Source organism: Arvicanthis niloticus, chromosome 13, assembly GCF_011762505.2.
Source record: "Arvicanthis niloticus isolate mArvNil1 chromosome 13, mArvNil1.pat.X, whole genome shotgun sequence".
NCBI classification, from domain to species: Eukaryota; Metazoa; Chordata; class Mammalia; order Rodentia; family Muridae; genus Arvicanthis; species Arvicanthis niloticus.
The window spans coordinates 60,563,248-60,582,148 of record NC_047670.1 but is presented as its reverse complement, the minus strand read 5'-3'; the positions used below and the strand labels follow the sequence as shown (position 1 = coordinate 60,582,148).

General features: G+C 48.8%; 2 protein-coding genes across 4 annotated transcripts in view; both read right to left on the bottom strand.

The window, feature by feature from the left end:
* LOC117718757 (tetratricopeptide repeat protein 38-like) overlaps window positions 1–18,901 on the bottom strand; it is a 36,002-nt gene that overhangs the window by 11,199 nt on the left and 5,902 nt on the right. The window contains exons 3-9 of one of the 2 annotated variants that reach the window (XM_076911831.1): window positions 9,437–9,524; window positions 8,644–8,721; window positions 7,440–7,521; window positions 5,785–5,956; window positions 4,215–4,388; window positions 1,359–1,434; window positions 10–129 (exon numbers count right to left, since the gene is read on the bottom strand). In XM_076911831.1, coding sequence (XP_076767946.1) covers window positions 10–129; window positions 1,359–1,434; window positions 4,215–4,388; window positions 5,785–5,956; window positions 7,440–7,521; window positions 8,644–8,721; window positions 9,437–9,457 — 723 coding nt within the window. In that variant the 5' untranslated portion in view covers window positions 9,458–9,524. The remainder of the gene's footprint in view (window positions 1–9; window positions 130–1,358; window positions 1,435–4,214; window positions 4,389–5,784; window positions 5,957–7,439; window positions 7,522–8,643; window positions 8,722–9,436; window positions 9,525–18,901) is intronic. The other variant, XM_034516622.2, reaches the window with a different exon arrangement.
* The window catches only part of Ttc38 (tetratricopeptide repeat domain 38), a 33,968-nt gene continuing 29,574 nt past the window's right edge, over window positions 14,508–18,901 (bottom strand). For both annotated transcript variants that reach the window (XM_034516620.2, XM_034516621.2), the window contains one exon: window positions 14,508–14,915. The gene's annotated coding sequence lies outside the window, so the exon portion shown is untranslated. The remainder of the gene's footprint in view (window positions 14,916–18,901) is intronic.

Sequence of the window (18,901 nt, the reverse complement as noted above, 5' to 3'; positions counted from 1 at the left end):
AATTCATACCTTCCAGTGGCCTTCGGAATGCCGCATGAACTCCAGCCCGTCTTTGACCTCTGCTTTCATTTCATGTATGTGGGCCATAGTGTGCACTGACCACGCGTCCGTCGGTTCTATAGATAAAGCCTCCACGGGGCGGGAGAGGGAAGGACACAGGAAACAGCAGTTAGCCTGGTTGCCTGGGCCCAGCAAGAGCAAGGGTGGGGACTGGGCTCTAACTCAGAATAGTGACAATCGCAACACCAGCCCCATTTCTTACGTGTCTTGGGGGTACCAATATGTACCTTGCACACCACAGCAGGCTGCTGAGGAGGGGATCTCTGCCAGCCTCACAGATGAAGAAAACTGAGGCTTAGGAAGACCAAGATTTGCTTCCTGGGTCATCAGCAATATGCTACCCAAGAGTCCCATGCCTCAGTTTCCCATGATGATCTTTGGGGCTGCCTTCCTTTCTAGGCTATAAGAACAGTGTAGACTGTTCCATCCTCTGGTGGTGAATGACAAGATGCTGGCCCTTCCACATATCCTGGGCACTAAGGTCTTTAACAGTGTGAGCAGAGATCCTTGGCAGGAGCAGGCACATCAAAGTGCCATGAAGCGCATGTTACTCTCTGTGCAAGCATGGCGATGTCTCCTTGCACCTTGGCTTCTACTCTTGCAAGGACAAGAGCAGTAGAGGACAGCTTCCACAGCCTGAGCAACCCGGGGCCTGGGCCTGTCACATGACCCTGTACCCGGGCCTGTCAGTCACGTGACCCTGGGTCCAGGCCCACAGGGGAGACTCCAGAGCTCCAGGTCAGCCAGCCCATCCCAGCAGAAAACAGAACACACTGTCCGAGGCTAAAGCATCTAGCAGGTTCCATGCTGGCTCCACCCTCCCACTGGTAGGCACCCCAAGTGAAGAGTGAAAGCTAAGAGACAAGCTGTGGGCAAGATAGGGAGCCCTCCACTCAGGGCGGAAGAACATAACAGGATCAGGCCCTGACCTAGGAAACATTTATGTGAAACCCCCACCCACCTCAAGCCCCAGACGTGGCTAGACCCAGTGGAAAGGTGTAATTCACAGAGGAAGATCCAAGGTTTGCTTGGCTCTCCTGCAGTAAGCCAGTCCTGCTTAGCCCTGTGGCTCTGGAGCCACGTGGGGCTCACAGAAGCATGAGTGAGCACTCTGGTGACCCCCAAGCCTCACTATCTCCTCTGTTTGAGGACCTCGGGCGGATTAAACGCGTACCAGACAGGTAGCTGCTTCCCCTAATACCAGCTCTTCCCTTAGAGTGAGGATACTCCAAAGTGGGGAGGCAGGGTTGCTTGGTCCCCTTATGAGGGACCTCACACCTTGAGAAGGACCCACTCACCTCTTTGGCAAGCTTTTGTGCCTGGTCATAGAAGTGGGTTTCCATCAGTCCGAAAGCATAGATGCCTTTCACATAGCTGAAAACACAGAAAAGACTTCAATGCCCAAGAACACACACAGGTGCAGAGGTAATGGAGTCCCCCAGCGGGGTAGGCTAGAGTCCTCAAGCCCAGGGCTTGTATGTGACTGAGTTTAGATACACAGTGTTCGCAGAGCGAACAGAGGTGTGATGTGGTGGGAAGTGATCTGATCACTGTTTTCCCCGTGGTAAGAAGCCAGTGTAGAGCTGGTGTCAGGGAATGAGAACTTGCTGGAACCCTGATTCCCCTCAGGCCTTTTAGGGAGGTGGACGAATCTGCACTGCTGTGAGCCACCAGCAGGGGGCAGCCATGAGAAATACGCCCCATAACCCAGAGTGAAGCAGAGCTCAGCTGTTTTAATCTTTCCTGAAGACAAAGGGACAGCATTCTCCTTAGGAAGGTTCTCAGCCTTCTTAAAGTTGCAACTCTTTAATACAGTTCCTCATGTTGTGAGGACCCCCAACCACAAAGTCATCTTCGTTGCTACTTCACAACTAATTTTGCTGCTGTTATGAATCCTACTGTAAATATCTGTTTTCTGATATCTTAGGAGACCCAGTAAAATGGTCATTTGACCCCCAAAGGGGTTGAGACCCACAGGCTGAGAGCTGCTGGTCCACAGGCATCTTCTTGGGAAGCCTAGTGTTATGGGTAGCTCCTCCCAGGCCTGCTGCTCCCCAGAACCAGATTCCAGGGCCCCTTTAGTCCAGCTCACCCTCAGTCTGTCCCACATACTCTAAATGACTACAAACTTGCATTTCTCATCAGTCACCCTGTCACTGAACCCCAAGGTGGTTGGTTGGTCATAGGTGACAGAAAGGCTCTATCCGGTGTCCCTTTGGGACAGAGTGGAGATAGATGCTGCTATCTGAGACTCAGGTGTCACCTTACTGACAAGCACAGGGGCAAGTGGCATCTTTTACTAGAGAGCAATGGCTTACAGGTGACTTTAAATGGCTCAGCAGTTGAGAGCACTGACTGCTCTTCCAGAGGTCCTGAGTTCAATTCCCAGCAACCACATGGTGGCTCACAACCATCTGTAATGGGCATCCAATGCCCTCCTCTGGTATGTGTCTGAAGACAGCTACAGTGTACTCATATAAATAAAATAAATAAATCTTAAAAAGTTTACCAAGGGCTAACTGTAGGTCAGGTACTAGTAGCTCATGAATCCTTTAATCATCAATTTGGCTGAACCACGGTACCTGGACCTGGTGGTCCAGCACCATTCTGAGGGTCTCCACAAAGGTACTTGTATTGGGTGTGATTAACTACTAAATCAGTAGACTTGGAAACAAGTATTGTTGCAGGATATTTGATCACACTGTGAACCCAAGATTGTGTTATTTACTGGGGAAAAAATGTTTTCATCTGTGGCATGGTTCAGGCCTTAAGACCACCTTAGCCTTAGGGACACCTTTCGTCCCTCTGACTGGAATACAGACACACCCATAGTACACGCACTGAATCCTAAACAATGAAGGTAAAGTTCATTTGTAGAAGGAAACACCAATGTTTGAAAGTGATGTCTAGTTGAGTGGCAGACACAGTGATCAATCAGAGAGAGGTCTGACAGAAAGGTTATGCTCAACTCTCATGAGGAGAGGAAACAAAGGCTACTGAGGGAGCAATGCAAGGGGAGTTGGGGAGGCAGTTTTACCAGGAGAGTTTTACAGAGACAGGTTGAAGAGGGAACAAGATAAACACACAGATGAAGATAGAAAGAGTCAAAGGAGAAGAAGGAGCCAGATGATTAGAACAGATTGCCAGAGTTAGTGTGACTCCAGGCAGAACAATCCAGTCAGAGCCCAAGAAGAGAGACAGAGAGAGACAGAGATGGAGACAGGGGGTGGGAGGGCAGATTGAATCAGTCAGCTTGGAGAGAAGTTTGATCCAGAACAGCTGACTTGAACCAGCCAGCCAGAGTTCAGAAAGAACTAGAAAGGGTAAGCTTATTCAGCAAGTTTCAGAGCCTGAAAACCTTTTATGCAAGGTAAGATTGTCTGGAGGCTAGAAGCTTCCAGGACTAGGCCTAGGGTAGCAGGCAGAGGCAGTTAAGGTTTAGAACAATTACTACTGGAAAATAAAAAGTTACTTTTACAAAGTTTCCCAATAATGTGGGTGGGTCTTACCTAATTAGGTGACAGTCATAGAGAAAAAATACTAGAAAAAAAAAGACACTCCATCTTTCTTCTGGCTGCCTTTAGATACAGAGAGGAAGTTGAGTGGACTTCTGTGGGGGTCCAGCCTGGTATCCTGCCCTACAGGTTCTGAATTTGCCAGATGTTGCTTAAGCTACTCTCTGGAGAGCACTCCTTTCCCTTGTACCAACTGCTATTCCCAGAGGTCATTGCTCTAACCATCTTGAAAATAGAGAAGGATGCGGCCACAGAACCTTTGGCCCTATACAGATGAACAGGAAATAGCCAGGTCTCGAGCCATGAGATTGCCATGAAAATGAGGCCAAGCTGGGTTACAGAATTATATACCATTTTACAAATAATAGAACTAACAATGAATAGAAACTACGAGTATTAAGCCTTGGAGAATATAATCTTGGGGATGCTTGTCATTGCAACAAAAAAATCCTATGTGACTGATCCACAGTTGGTACTACCTTGTTCACAGGATGGGATGAAGATCAAACAAAGGAAAGGAAGTCTTTTAGGTTAGCAGCAGGAGTCTCATTAGCTTCAGGCTGGGGCCAATAGAGTTTCTATGCTTTTAGGGCAGAGGAGAGAAAGAACAAAATGATGTAATTTCTTAATGGCATGTACCTGTTAAGGGGGATGTCACGTGTCCAAAAGGGGTAAACTCGAGCCACGGAATCCCGCATCTGCTCCAGGTGTCCCAGGTAAAAGTAGGCACTGTGGGAAAACTTCAGGGCCAACATGTCTGTTGGGTGGTCCCGGAGGATTTGTTCCCAGAGATCAGAGGCTTTGGCGAAGTTCCTGGAAGAACACACTGAGCATGAAGTTCCCATCCACAGAGAGAGGATTGTCATCTGGTGTCGCTATCTGCCTGAGGTGCTTTAAGTGACTATATCTGGGGCTGGGGAAGGCACAGTGGGTAAGAGTGCTTGCTACACAAAACCAGAGTTCAAATCCCCAGCAGCAGTAAAATTCAGGCATGGCCACCCTCCTGTAACTCGCACACAAAGATAAATAAAAAAACAAATGCAGGCTGGGCAGTGGTGGCCCACGCCTTTAATCCCAGCACTTGGGAGGCAGAGGCAGGTGGATTTCTAAGTTAAAGACCAGCCTCCGTGGTCTATAAAGTGAGTTCCAGGACAGCCAGGGCTATACAGAGAAACCCTGTCTCAAAAGAAAAAAAGAAGGAAAGAAAAGAAAACAAAAAACCAACCAAACAAAAGAAAAAAACCAAAAACAATAAAATGATAAACATAAAATGTATAAAAAAGTCATAATTGTGCATGTGTGTCATAAATGGGTCACAAAACCAAAAGGGGGTGCAGTGTGAAGGGGGAGGGAATAGAGGGGCGACAGACTGAGGACATGTGACATGAAGACAAAGGCAAAGGAAAGGAAGCAGGCGGGCTAGCAAGGGGCAGGGGCTTGAGGACAGACAGCAGGAGTGATACTGAGGAGAACAAAGAGTGAAACACCCGTTACTTTGTATACGAATCGTCATTAGTGGGAAAAAATGTTTCCAATTAAGAGAAATTCAAAGCCAACACATCTTTAATCCCAGAACTCCAGAGGCAGAGGCAAGAGGATCTCTGTGAGTTCAAGGCCAGCCTGGTCTACAAAGAAAGTGCCAGGATAACTAGGACTGTTACACAAGGAAACCCTGTTCCTCCACACCCTGCCCCACCCCCACCAAAAAGAAAGAGAAATTCCCTCAAGAGCTAAGGATGTAGTTGGCGAATGCACAGCATGTAGGGCTCCGGTGTCTGGTCCCACCCAGCACTGCACAGAAAAACCAACATGTTATAGACATATATTGTCTTGCCATAGCCTCATATGCAATAAGGTAAGTTCCTATAGACTGAAGCCTCTGAAACCATAAGCCAAGATTAACCTTTCTTCTTTATAAATTTATTGTCTCAGGTATTTTGTTACAACAATAGAAAGTGGATGAATATGGCCTCTGGGGCAAGAACTAAAAGGGTCTATTGTTTTCATCTCACTCCTGGGTGCTGTGATTAAACAAATAACCATGTTAATGAGCCATAATAAACTATTCTGAACCCTAAGCCAGAAACGCTTGCTAAATATTTCTTCATTCAGCATTCAATTTGGGGCAGAGCAACAGCTTGCCCCACTGAAACTCTGAGGCATCGCCTTGCACAGGAGCCCCAACCCTCAGCCCAGGGAGGCCCCTCACCCCTTGGCAAATGTCTCCACCGCAGACACATGCAGCTGCTCCCGAGGTGTCAGAGTCTGGGTTTGGGAAAGCTCCACCATGGTCTTCACAGCCAGGTCCAGGTCTTTGTCCAGCTTCACGGAGGTTCCCGAGCCAATGAGCATAAGGCCGTTAGAGATGGCAAGGCCCATGGCTGACAGAAGAATGGGAAACAGCTGGTCACTCGGTCCCAGCCCAGCCCCACATCCCTCAAGTTTTGCTATCAAGACCTGACAGGGGCCTCACTGTGTGCAAGACCACCATCAACACCGGGAGCTCAGCCCTGGCCTTCAGCAGGTAGTGGCTTCAGCAGCACTTCTCAAGTCACGAAAGGTATGTTTTAATTGAGCTTTCTGTAGAACGCCAAGGTCTGAAGTGCTTCCCTCTGCCCTTATGGACCTGGCAGGAACTGCCAGTCGGTTCATCAGCTGATATTACTGCTATAAGCAGCCTGGGCTTCCTGGAATGGCCAGTTAATGCTGTTCAGGGAACAGAGTCAGCAATCCCTGAGGTCCAGACTCTGATCCTGTCTCATGGCCCTCACACATGATGGTGAGGTGGGTAGTTTTTCCTGAAGGTGTGATGCTCTCTACCCATGCTTCACAACCCCATTGAGAAAGATAGAGTGCCCCCTAGTGTGCAAAACTAAATCACTGACTCTGCCCTGGCAAAAAGAAACAGAATACTAGGATACTTTTACCCTCCACAACCCCCCGCCCAAGCTCCTAACACCCACCCCGCTATGAAACCCTGCTCACAGCCTGAGCCCACCCTGACCACTAGCTGTCCCTACGGCTGCATTTGGCTTGCCCTGGCTTTAGCTGGGCTACGTTGCTGCAGGTGTTAAGAACGTCCCTAACATCTGTCTCCCTTTCATAAATCTCAAATCCCAGGAACCTCACACAACACCTGGGCCACACATCCGGGGTTCTGAAATGTACTCAACTGACCTCCCCCAGTCCAATACACACAAGGGTCTCCCATGGGCCAGGTTCTGCCCTCCATTCCCATTCAGCTTTAGTGGCTCTGGAGGTCCCTTGAGTCCCGAGACCCCCGAGAAAGGTTTCAAGAGCCATCTCTTGTGTTCTAGGATCCTGGCTTCAGAGCCAGCCAGACTTAGGTATGTGCCTCACTTTCACATGAGCCTCCATTTCCTCACCTAAGAAGTAGAGGTGGCATTTTATGTCAAACTGATGATAGTTAGAGATCCAGGCTAGCAGTTCACAATCTGAGGGTGTAGCCCCTTTGGGGGACGAATGACCCTTTCACAGGGGTCACCTGAGGCCATCAGAAAACAGGTATTTATACTATGATTCATAATAGCAGCAAACTTAAACAGTTGTGACGTAGCAACGAAGTAATTTTAGAGTTGGGAAGCGGAACACACGAAACTGCATTAAACTTTAGCAGCATTAGGAAGGTTGAGAACCATGGACCTAGAGCCTTCCCTAGAAATGGAATCCTCACAGGGGCAGCCGGGGTTCCAAATGCAAGGGTAGCTGTCATCATTCTCCACTCTGTGCCATGTCAAGCCAGCCACAGCCACCAGTGTGCCCTCCCAGCCAAGTGACAAGTGAGTCCCTGCAGTCAGGGAGTGTGACAGGCAATTGTCTACCAAGGGAGAGAGCTTTACTCACCAAAGGTCGGATCTGCTGCCCTGAGCTTTGACAAGCAGCCCTCGATGCCACCAAGACTCTTGTCATTGGTCCACTTGACATACTGGAAAGAGAAATGCAGAACCGATCTGTCCTCAAGGCCCTTAGTATCAGTGAGGGCATGTATCTAGACTCAGATTGATTGATTAATTAATTATTGGTCAGGGGTGCTGGAGATCAAACTCCAGTCTCACACAGCTCTACTACTGAGGGAGTCCCAGACCTCAGTTATTTTTCTTTCTAGAATGCTGAGTGTTTTCTGGACTATAATTCAAAAGAGGTATAACTTAGTGGATCTTCTAGGAAGAGACTAAATACACATGATTGGATGACACTTCCCAGGCCTGGGGATGCTCACTGCCAGTAGAGAACTATGGGAAAGCAGGCCCTTCCCCAGGGATGAGGTGTGGCATGTCCCCCTCTTCAGCATGGAGAGGAGCCCCCAGAGTTTGCTCACACAATTCCTGCTTCATTTCTCTCAGAAATAATTCCTAAACTGGGTATGGTATCTAATCCCAGAGACTGAGTCAGGAGGGTTGCTGTGGGTTCCAGGCAAGTCTGGGCTACAGTAGAAACCAAGAGAAAGACTATGACCGGTATTCATTACAGTTAGAGATGCAGAGGCCGGAAGATAGAAAGGCCAGTGTTCGCTTTCCATCTGTGTCTTCAGATGGAGGCACACCTTGGCTCTGCCTCTGACTTAGTGGATAATGTTTGCTTGTTAGTTCAATTCTCTGAGTCTTTATGATCCCATCTGGCAAGAAAGCTACATGGACCTTCCTTTTGAGCCCCTGCCCCCTGTAAGCTCCCAAGTCTCTGAACTATAGGATATTCACTGGTGTAGGAGTGTCTGGGAATGGGTGGAAAGCCTTGGTCCAGTGAACACAGTAAGAGCTTCAGAATACCCCATGCCTTTGTGGCAGAGCCCACAGCAAACCCTCAGCAGGTCACAGTGGGGCACCTCTGGAGGCTCAACATTTTCACGTCCCCTTGGGGCATTTATTGCTGTCTACCCTTGGACTGGAAACCTTGGGGACAGGGTTGCTGGGACAGGCAGGGATACTTCCCATATTGTTGGACCTCTGTGGCAAAGGGCAGCTCTTCACTGCAGTGCAGACCATTCACCAGTCAAAAGCCCTCCTCAGAATCTTTCAAGGAGGACCATGAGTCTCTTGGGCCAGCATACCTGGGTCAAGGTGGCATCAAACAGCTTGCAGGCTTCATTGCTTGTGGTTGAGAGTGGGAGACCAGCATCCTTCCATGCCTACACAACAGGAAAGGGACAATGGGTTTTCCTGGGCTGAACCCCCAAACCCTTGGTTACTATTCTGTAAAATACCTTAAAGGATCCAATGAAGTGAGTTCAAGTGTCAGCCAGAAGGCAGACAGCAAATGGGAGGGTCATTACCAGGTGTGGTAGGAAGCCTGGCCCTTGGTGGAAGAGGTTAGAGTTCAAATGTATAACCTGAGGGATATCTGGCTTGTCACGGGCCTAGCAAGGTGTGTACTACCTACCAACACCTAGCACCTCCTCTTTCATTGTTTGGCAGGAGTCCCACCAAGCCTTCAGTTGGAAAACCTTCAGATTACTATGGCTGCCTTTTGTGTCAGGATTCACCATGTCACCCTTGGGCATGGGACATGCCCTTAAGTCCTGGCAAGCAAAAAGCTGCACTTTCCAGGACTTGGAAATCTTGCCTTCATCTTCCTGAAAAAATGGGCTCAAAACCCAACGCCCCAAAATGGGTGGCTTCAAATGAACCGTTCCCTGGATTCAAACCCAGTTCACAAGCTTCCACTGGTGCACCTGATTGGGAACCACGTTGCAGTCCCCTCTGCCCCGGGCTGCATGCATATGCACAGTGGGCTAAGGTTAAAGTTTCCTGCCTGACTCAGGTGACCTGCAGGTTTGAGCTCCACTGCTTGGCACTGTGCCAATTCGCAGCCCGAGGAGAACCCAGCAGAACCCGTAAGCATACCTGGCAGTCTCGCAGTGACATGATTATGGATGGCTTTGGTCTGCAGAATGACAGCACTGGTCAAAGCTTTTGGAGTCTCTGAGGCCAGCTAGGGAAGTGAGGATGTTATTGAATTCGGAGGAGGCGGGGCATAGCAAGGGAGGCACTGCTATCCCTATCTCTCATTGGTAACTTGGGAAGCACTTGAGCAGCTCAGAGCAGGGCCAGCCTTCTGACCCACAAGATCCCTGGTGGGTGTGGATAGTGTGGGTGTGGGTGTGGGTGTGGGAGGAAGGGGAGGAGGAATAGGTGGGAGTAAAGAGGATTGGGGGGGCATAACCTGTCATATTCCCCAGGTGGGGTGTTCAAAACTAGACTGGCAGCTGCAGCCCCTGCTCCTGAACACCCCACCCTCCCTCCCCCACCCCAGTTTGAGTTAGGATCTCACTAAATTGCACAGGCTGGTCTTAGATCAGCTCAGGAGCCCAGGCAGGTCTTGAAATTTCAATCCTCTTGCTTCAAGTTGTCAGCACTACAGACCTGTCCCACTAGGTCTGGCCATCACCTGAAAGTTCTAGGAAGCCCTCCTCCACCTGCCCAGCCCCAGGCACTGCTCAAGTTTTGGCTAAGTCCTCACTGAGAAGCTTCACCCAAGAGCTGCCCTAGGGCTGTCCCCTCCTCTGGGGTTTGGAATATAATATAGCTCTTTTTCCTCCCTGTAAATGTGACTCCACATTTTGTGGGAGTCAGCTGAGCAGTGAGGGTGGAGAGGTTGGAAAGTTCACAATGCTATTGCTAAGTGAAAGAAGTCAGACACAAAAGCACACACACACACACACACACACACACACACACACACACACATCCTCCTCCTATTCTTTATCATCATCACAACTACCACCACCACCGTCATCATCATCACCATCATCAAGTATGTGTTAAACATCCAGAACAGCAGATCCACAGAGATGAGGGCAGATGGCTGGAGGCCAGGGTCAGGGAGAAGAGATAACTGTCCTTGGTGGTAGGTTTTGTTTTGCTTTAACAAGATATTCGGCTGTAAAGCCTCCAGTCTGTCCTTAGTACCATGTAGCTGTACCCTTCCAAATGGGTAGCTTCATGTGAATGTGAAGCTGCAGTAAAGACACTGTCTTGATGAACGAGGTTTCTGGGCTCCATCCCCTTGAATCTTGCACCTGAGTCAGTCAGTCTCTCTTCCCCTATCATTTCCCAAACTCTGGAGTCAGCCAGGACCATCATTTTGGAGGAGAATCTGGAGGCTGTGAAGTTGGAGTGATCCAGAACCCAAATCATCAGCCTTCCATTTCTGCACAACCAGGAGGCCTCAAAATGCCACAAAGAAGCCAAGGGCTGGGTGGAATATGCAATATTTTATGTGCCTGGCCCTTTAAATGACCCTTTGTTCTCCATGGACAGTCTAGCTCTTGGACTTCTGGAAACAGGAGAGGATATAAGATGCCAGCAGAGGCTGAGAAGGAGGGAGGGTGGTGAGGAGAAAGAATAGGATCGGGCAGAAGGCAGAGGTAGGGTCCAGGAGACCAAAGAGAAGGGTCAGAGAAGACAGTCGATGCAGGAAGAAGAGAGGGGAGAGGAGAGGAGGGGAGAGGAGAGAAGAGGAGGGAATGGGAGAGGAGAGAGAAAATTAGAGACAGTTGTAAGTGAATAGGGCTAGCTGACAGGGAACAGTTGGTGATAGTTGAACCAGGAGAAGCCAAGCTGAGTCAGAGAGAATACTGTGAGCACACAGATTAAACTAAGAACCCACTAAGAACCCAGAAACAAAGTAGCTAAAAATTAACAAGGAAAAGCAACACTGACAAAAAGCTAGAGCAGGGGAGGTGGCTCAGTGGAAAGGGTGCTTGCTGCCAGGATAGATTACTCTGAGTTAATTAATTCCCTGCAAGCTGTTCTCTGATCCACACCTGCATGTATTTATCTGACCCTTCCCACCCCTGACCCTGCCAAAACACAAAAAAACTCTAAGAAGCCTTTAAGGAGCCTAGTGGGGGCCTGGGTTTCCCTTGCCTTCTTCAGACACAGAATGTGAAGAGGCAGAAGAGGGTGCCTTTAGGACCACCAGAGATGCCAACATGGAGTTGTAACCCCCCTACCCCCGCCCACACACACATTCCCATTAAATAGCAGGAACTTCCTAAGGGCCTCAGGCCTGCATCTCTGGGCCCACAAACTGCTGTGTAATGGTGACTGTCTCTAAGGCAGAAGCAGGAGCAGGGCTGTGGTGGGAAGGACACTCCCAGTAGGTCAGAGTACAATCAGTGGTGTTCATGTTTGCTCTAGCCCATGAGCGTAGGCTGGCCTAAACTCTGCAAACCCAGGGCTGAAGAATGTCTAGGAAAGTCCTGGTTAATTGAGGGACCCCCGGGTGAGATAGATGACCCTCGGGATGTCCCAAAAACCAGTTCTCAGGGAGGACCTGGGTCCAGGTCCCTGCACCCTGCCCAATGGTATCAACCTCATAGTGTGTTTCCACTTTGGTGGCCAGAAGTGTGTTGAGGAGGCAGCAAGGGTCAGAGCTGGGGCACGGAGATGTTAGTGTGGAGCAAATTCCAAGTTGTAGTATGTATTATCTGTCAATTACTAGGGGTAGGGGTGGGTACCAAGCACCTTTAATCTAGGGCTCAAAGTTTTCTGTCTTTCATTCTGGAGGCTCAGAGAGCAGGGTCAGGGCAGCAGGGTGGTGGAGGGCACGGAGAGAACCTCCTCAGGTCTGCAGATGGCCACAGGGAGGGAGAAAGAAGAATCTTCTCATAAGACCACCAATGTCTTCATGCCCCTCTCATGCTGACAAACAAACAAACCGAACACCACAGCTCTGACTTCAAAGAGACTAAGAGAGTTTATTCATGAGCCCAATATTCATGACCATGACCCAGAACACAGACTTCACGTTGTCTCAAAAGACATGTTCTACTGTGGGTGTGGTTACCTGAAACTATATCAGTTACAAAACAAAGAAAGTCATAAGTCAAGGCATTTACCTAAGACATTAGTGGGGGCCATATGTGTTGTGTTTTATAAAAAAAAAATCCAGATAGAGGACTATGTTTTGGTGGATATGTAGTCAGGTGTTGGGGAAGGGTGTACCTCTGCAGACCCATGCTGAGGCATCCCTTCCTCCTGAGGGACCAGACACAGGATAGTATAGGACAGAATAGAGTTTATTTAGGGCATGAGGAGAGGAGTTGAGAGGGTAGGAGAGAAAGAGAAACAGAGATAAAGAGAGAGATAGAGAGAGAGAGAGAGAGAGAGAGATAGAGAAAGACAGCAAGATAGTGAAAGAAGAGGCCAGCCATGAGCATGCGGAGAGAGAAGAGGGAGGGGAATGGGGAGAGAGGGATAGAGGACAGAGCAGGAGCAAGAAGGCAAGAGCAAGAGAGAGCAGAGGGCCCAAGCAGCCCCTTTTACAGTGAGTCAGGAACAGCTTGCTACTGTAGGTTGGAGCTTAGACAACCTGCTAAGCGCAGGTAGGTGGGTTTATGGCAAAGAGGGAATTTTGTTGTAGGTTTCAGATGCCAGTGGATGACATTCTTAGCTTTGGGATTGATGGAAGCAAGTGCTGTAGCCAGAGTTCATTTGAAAGGTTTGGAAGGATGTTAATCAAGCAGGGATGGGCAATGCAGGGCTTTCAAAGGGCTTTGAAATAGCTCAAGATGGCTCTTACCACCATTTTATTCTCCCTTAACTGCCTCAGTCATTTGGTCTAATAGAAGCGTGCGCGCGCGTGCGTGCGTGCGTGCGTGCGTGCGTGCGTGCGTGTGTGTGTGTGTGTGTGTGTGTGTACACAAGCACATGCCTATGCAGAAGCCAACAGTCAACTTTGGTTGTCTTATTCAGTCACTTCCCACTTTGATTTTTTGAGACAGTCTCTCACTGAACCTCTAGGGCTCAGGGATTCAGTTAGTCTAGCTGACCAGCAACTCTGCCCCCAAATCCTGCCTCTGCCTTCCTCCCTTGCACTGGTATTACAGCCATGCCAGGCTATGATGGCTTCTGGTGGCCCTGGTGATGGGGCTCGGATATTTGAGCTTTCACAGACCTCCCCAAGCCCTGGCCTGGAAAAGTCTGTCCTCAACATGTGGGCCAAAACCCCTTTGGAACTGCATATCAGATATTTACATTGTGATTCATAACAGTATCAAAATTACAGGTGTGAAGTAGCGATTTAATGTTATTTCAACAGGAGGAACTGTATTAAAGGGATACAGCATTAGGAAGGTGAAGTGTTACCGTGTGTTTACCATCTGAGTAACTTTTCTACTTCATTAGAAAATCACTTTGCAACATTTCAGACATAACTACTTTCTAAATACCATGACACTGGTAGTGATTAGGGTGTGGATATACAGACCTTAAGAGGACAGAGACATTCAGTCCAGGACACCTCTAAAAACCAAATTCAGATCAGGCTCACACAGTGGAAGCAGACTACCCATGACTGGGATGTCAAAGCAGCAGTCTGCTGATGTGCACCCAAGGCTGAGCCCTGATACAGATCTTACCAGGATGTGAGCAAAAGAGGCTTTGTGGGGACCAGCACCACCTAGGTAGTGAGTGAGCAGAGACCCATGTTTTTTGACAACCCCATGCCTACTTTACTGCTCTGAGCTATCTGTCCCGAAATTGTTCATTTTGAACAAGAAAGCAGGCCCCTTCCCCATACAGAGCCCTCAGACAGATGCTTACAAGACCTTGCCCTATAGCTCCAGCTCATCCTGTTGCCCCTCCCCCCACTTTCCTCCAGACTCAGTGTCTCACCTTTGTCCTGTTTCTTCTTTCCCTTGTGATGCTGTCACTGTCCTGGAGCTGTTTGTGAAGCCTGTTACCTCATCCCATGCAGGCCTGCCACCTCACCTTGACTGTATGATAGATTCTTAATACTTAAACAATGGCCCATTGAATAGTGTGGCGACAACCTCTAATTCCTTAGAATAAATCTTTTAAGAAATAATTTAAAGACTTGATTCAATACCAAAACTCCTTCTGTAAACCAAAGGGCTTGCCAAATGGTGTTGGGAACAAGCAAAAGAAACTTATTCCAAGTGCTACCATCTTGTTCTCAGACTCCGTTTAATCATAGGGAGAAACTAAATTCAAGGTCCCAGGCCTTTGGATGGCACTCCAGCCATCCCTGACTGGCAGGGGCACCGACTTCTTTGAAGCACTGGGCTGGGCTAGGCCAGGATTCTGGCTGGGAGCTGTGGATCTGGTCTTCTCTGAACTGTGTGGAATACCTCCAGCCTCAGTAGCTGAGGAACTGGCCAGGGCTGAGGACAGACAGCAGGAGTGTATCCAGGTGGATCTCCAGGCCTGGCCTCTAGTGGACGCCAGGAATGAGGGAGAGGGACCTCCTTCACTTGACAGCTGGCAGACACTTCCTGTAGATGTACATGCGGGGAGACACCTCGCCTCTCTCCGGGACTTCCAAACAGCAAGATGTCATCTGTCTAGGGAAATCAGCCTGTGAGGGCCAGAGGGTAAGCAAGGGTTAAGTCACATCCTCTGTAACGCCTCAGGTATGATTTAAACCTTGACTCTGTATCATATTTATAACTAAAAACCTGAAGGATAAGCTTATGGTTTGAGTGACCTTTTCAATGACACTTGGACACTCACTGCATCCCCCACTGGGGCTAGTCCGTGGTGGGGCTTGGTCTGTACAAACTGGCCATATCCCAACATCATTCAAAATGAACCAACTAATTTTTAAAAATACTTTATTTTTTTTTTAAACCATTAAGGCAAAACTGTACCCTGAAATTAACTCTTTACATTCATCAGCTTACAGTAGGACATTCCAAACATACAGGTTCCCATAAATTCAGGATATAAATCAACGTGTACAGCCAGTTCAGTCTCCTTTGGAGAAAACAAAGACTCGATTTTTTTTTTAAAATTAAGATTAAGTTATAGCCATTTTCTAATTGCCTAGAATCAATTAACTCATGTGACTAGAAAATTCTATTTGCCCTTCTGTGTTCACCTTGATTCCTGTTGTCCTGGATAGCCCTGTATCCACAACAAGCTGGGGGGTGGGGTGGGAGGATGCTGGTACCAGCTCAGTAATTCCTATTCAGGCCTGTTACCACAGCAGTGAAGGGCTGCAAGCCCCCAGGTCTGAGAGGATGGCACCGAGGACAGTAGTGAGCAGGTGGCAGGAAGCAGGCCTCAGACCTTGGCTTTGGAAATGTGCATGTCCTGTGTGTGTCTGTAAGACTCCATCCCCTTAGGTTCCAATGTGATGACATTATGGATTTTGTAGGGAGTAATGAAGACACACCAAGAAGAAATGTGGCTAGGACATTGGAAATGACATGGAGACTCAAAGGAACAGCTCAAATTGCCATAGTTCTTTGGTAATAATTCACAGGTAACGATTCTCTAAAGAGTGGAGAGCTGTTAACCTAACAGGCCCACTCAGTGGCCTTGATAGAAACAGTAATGTAAAGTTGGTGACTTCCAGCCAGGGTTCAGGAAGTCTGGCTGGCAGAGATAGATACAAAGCTTTGACAGCACAGACCAAAGCTTTTAGAGTCTCTGAGGCCTGCTAGGGAAGTGAGGATGTTATTGAATTCTGGGAGGCAGGGCGAAGAGAGGGCACCACCGCTATCCTGATCTCTCATTGGTGGCTTGGGATGAACTTGTGCAGCTCAGCACAGGGCCAGACCTATGACACACCAGATCAATGGTGGGTATAGGAGGTGTGGGAGGTGTGGGTGTAGGACGTTTGGGTGTAGGTGTGGGAGGAAAAGGAGGAGGAATAGTTGGGGATAAAGAGGTTGGGGTGCATACCCGGTCATATTCCCCACGTGGGGTGCTCAAAACTAGACTGGCAGCTGCAGCCCCTACTCCTGAACACCCCACCCTCCCTCCCCCACCCCAGTTTGAGTTAGGATCTCACTAAATTGCACAGGCTGGTCTTAGATCAGCTTAGGAGCCCAGGCAGGTCTTGAACTTTCAATCCTCTTGCTTCAAGTTGTCAGTACTACAGACCTGTCCCACTAGGTCTGGCCATCACCTGAAAGTTCTGGGAAGCCCTCCTCCACCTGCCCAGCCCCAGGCACTGCTCAAGTTTTGGCTAAGTCCTCACTGAGAAGCTTCACCCAAAAGTCTCTGCTGCTCTAGGGCTGTCCCTTCCTCTGGGGCTTGGAATATAACACAGCTCCCCTTCCTGCCTGTAGGAGCGTCCAGACATTTTGTGGGAGTCAGCTGAGCAGTGAGGGTGGAGAGGTTGGAAAGTTCACAATGCTATTGCTAAGTGAAAGAAGTCAGACACAAAAGCACACACACACACACACACACACACACACACACATCCTCCTCCTATTCTTTATCATCATCACAACTACCACCACCACCGTCATCATCATCACCATCATCAAGTATGTGTTAAACATCCAGAACAGCAGATCCACAGAGATGAGGGCAGATGGCTGGAGGCCAGGGTCAGGGAGAAGAGATAACTGTCCTTGGTGGTAGGTTTTGTTTTGCTTTAACAAGATATTTGGCTGTAAAGCCTCCAGTCTGTCCTTAATACCATGTAGCTGTACCCTTCCAAATGGGTAGCTTCATGTGAATGTGAAGCTGCAGTAAAGACACTGTCTTGATGAACGAGGTTTCTGGGCTCCATCCCCTTGAATCTTGCACCTGAGTCAGTCAGAGTCTCTCTTCCCCTATCATTTCCCAAACTCTAGAGTCAGCCAGGACCATCATTTTGGAGGAGAATCTGGAGGCTGTGAAGTTGGAGTGATCCAGAACCCAAATCATCAGCCTTCCATTTCTGCACAACCAGGAGGCCCCAAAATGCCACGAAGAAGCCAAGGGCTGGGTGGAATATGCAATATTTTATGTGCCTGGCCCTTTAAATGACCCTTTGTTCTCCATGGACAGTCTAGCTCTTGGACTTCTGGAAACAGGAGAGGATATAAGAAGCCAGCAGAGGCTGAGAAGGAGGGAGGGTGGTGAGGAGAAAGAATAGGATCGGGCAGAAGGCAGAGGTAGGGTCCAGGAGACCAAAGAGAAGGGTCAGAGAAGACAGTCGATGCAGGAAGAAGAGAGGGGAGAGGAGAGGAGGGGAGAGGAGGGAATGGGAGGGGAGAGAGAAGAGAAAATTAGAGAGAGTTGTAAGTGAATAGGGCTAGCTGACAGAGAACAGTTGGTGATAGTTGAACCAGGAGAAGCCAAGCTGAGTCAGAGAGAATACTGTGAGCACACAGATTAAACTAAGAACCCACTAAGAACCCAGAAACAAAGTAGCTAAAAATTAACAAGGAAAAGCAACACTGACAAAAAGCTAGAGCAGGGGAGGTGGCTCAGTGGAAAGGGTGCTTGCTGCCAGGATAGATTACTCTGAGTTAATTAATTCCCTGCAAGCTGTTCTCTGATCCACACCTGCATGTATTTATCTGACCCTTCCCACCCCTGACCCTGCCAAAACACAAAAAAAACTCTAAGAAGCCTTTAAGGAGCCTAGTGGGGGCCTGGGTTTCCCTTGCCTTCTTCAGACACAGAATGTGAAGAGGCAGAAGAGGGTGCCTTTAGGACCACCAGAGATGCCAACATGGAGTTGTAACCCCCCTACCCCCGCCCACACACACATTCCCATTAAATAGCAGGAACTTCCTGAGGGCCTCAGGCCTGCATCTCTGGGCCCACAAACTGCTGTGTAATGGTGACTGTCTCTAAGGCAGAAGCAGGAGCAGGGCTGTGGTGGGAAGGACACTCCCAGTAGGTCAGAGTACAATCAGTGGTGTTCATGTTTGCTCTAGCCCATGAGTGTAGGCTGGCCTAAACTCTGCAAACCCAGGGCTGAAGAATGTCTAGGAAAGTCCTGGTTAATTGAGGGACCCCCCCGGGTGAGATAGATGACCCTCGGGAAGTCCCAAAAACCAGTTCTCAGGGAGGACCTGGGTCCAGGTCCCTGCACCCTGCCCAATGGTATCAACCTCATAGTGTGTTTCCACTTTGGTGGCCAGAAGTGTGTTGAGGAGGCAGCAAGGGTCAGAGCTGGGGCACGGAGATGTTAGTGTGGAGCAAATTCCAAGTTGTAGTATGTATTATCTGTCAATTACTAGGGGTAGGGGTGGGTACCAAGCACCTTTAATCTAGGGCTCAAAGTTTTCTGTCTTTCATTCTGGAGGCTCAGAGAGCAGAGTCAGGGCAGCAGAGTGGTGGGGGGCTCAGAGAAAACCTCCTCAGGTCTGCAGATGGCCACAGGGAGGGAGAAAGAAGAATCTTCTCATAAGACCACCAATGTCTTCATGCCCCTCTCATGCTGACAAACAAACAAACCGAACACCACAGCTCTGACTTCAAAGAGACTAAGAGAGTTTATTCATGAGCCCAATATTCATGACCATGACCCAGAACACAGACTTCACGTTGTCTCAAAAGACATGTTCTTCTGTGGGTGTGGTTACCTGAAACTATATCAGTTACAAAACAAAG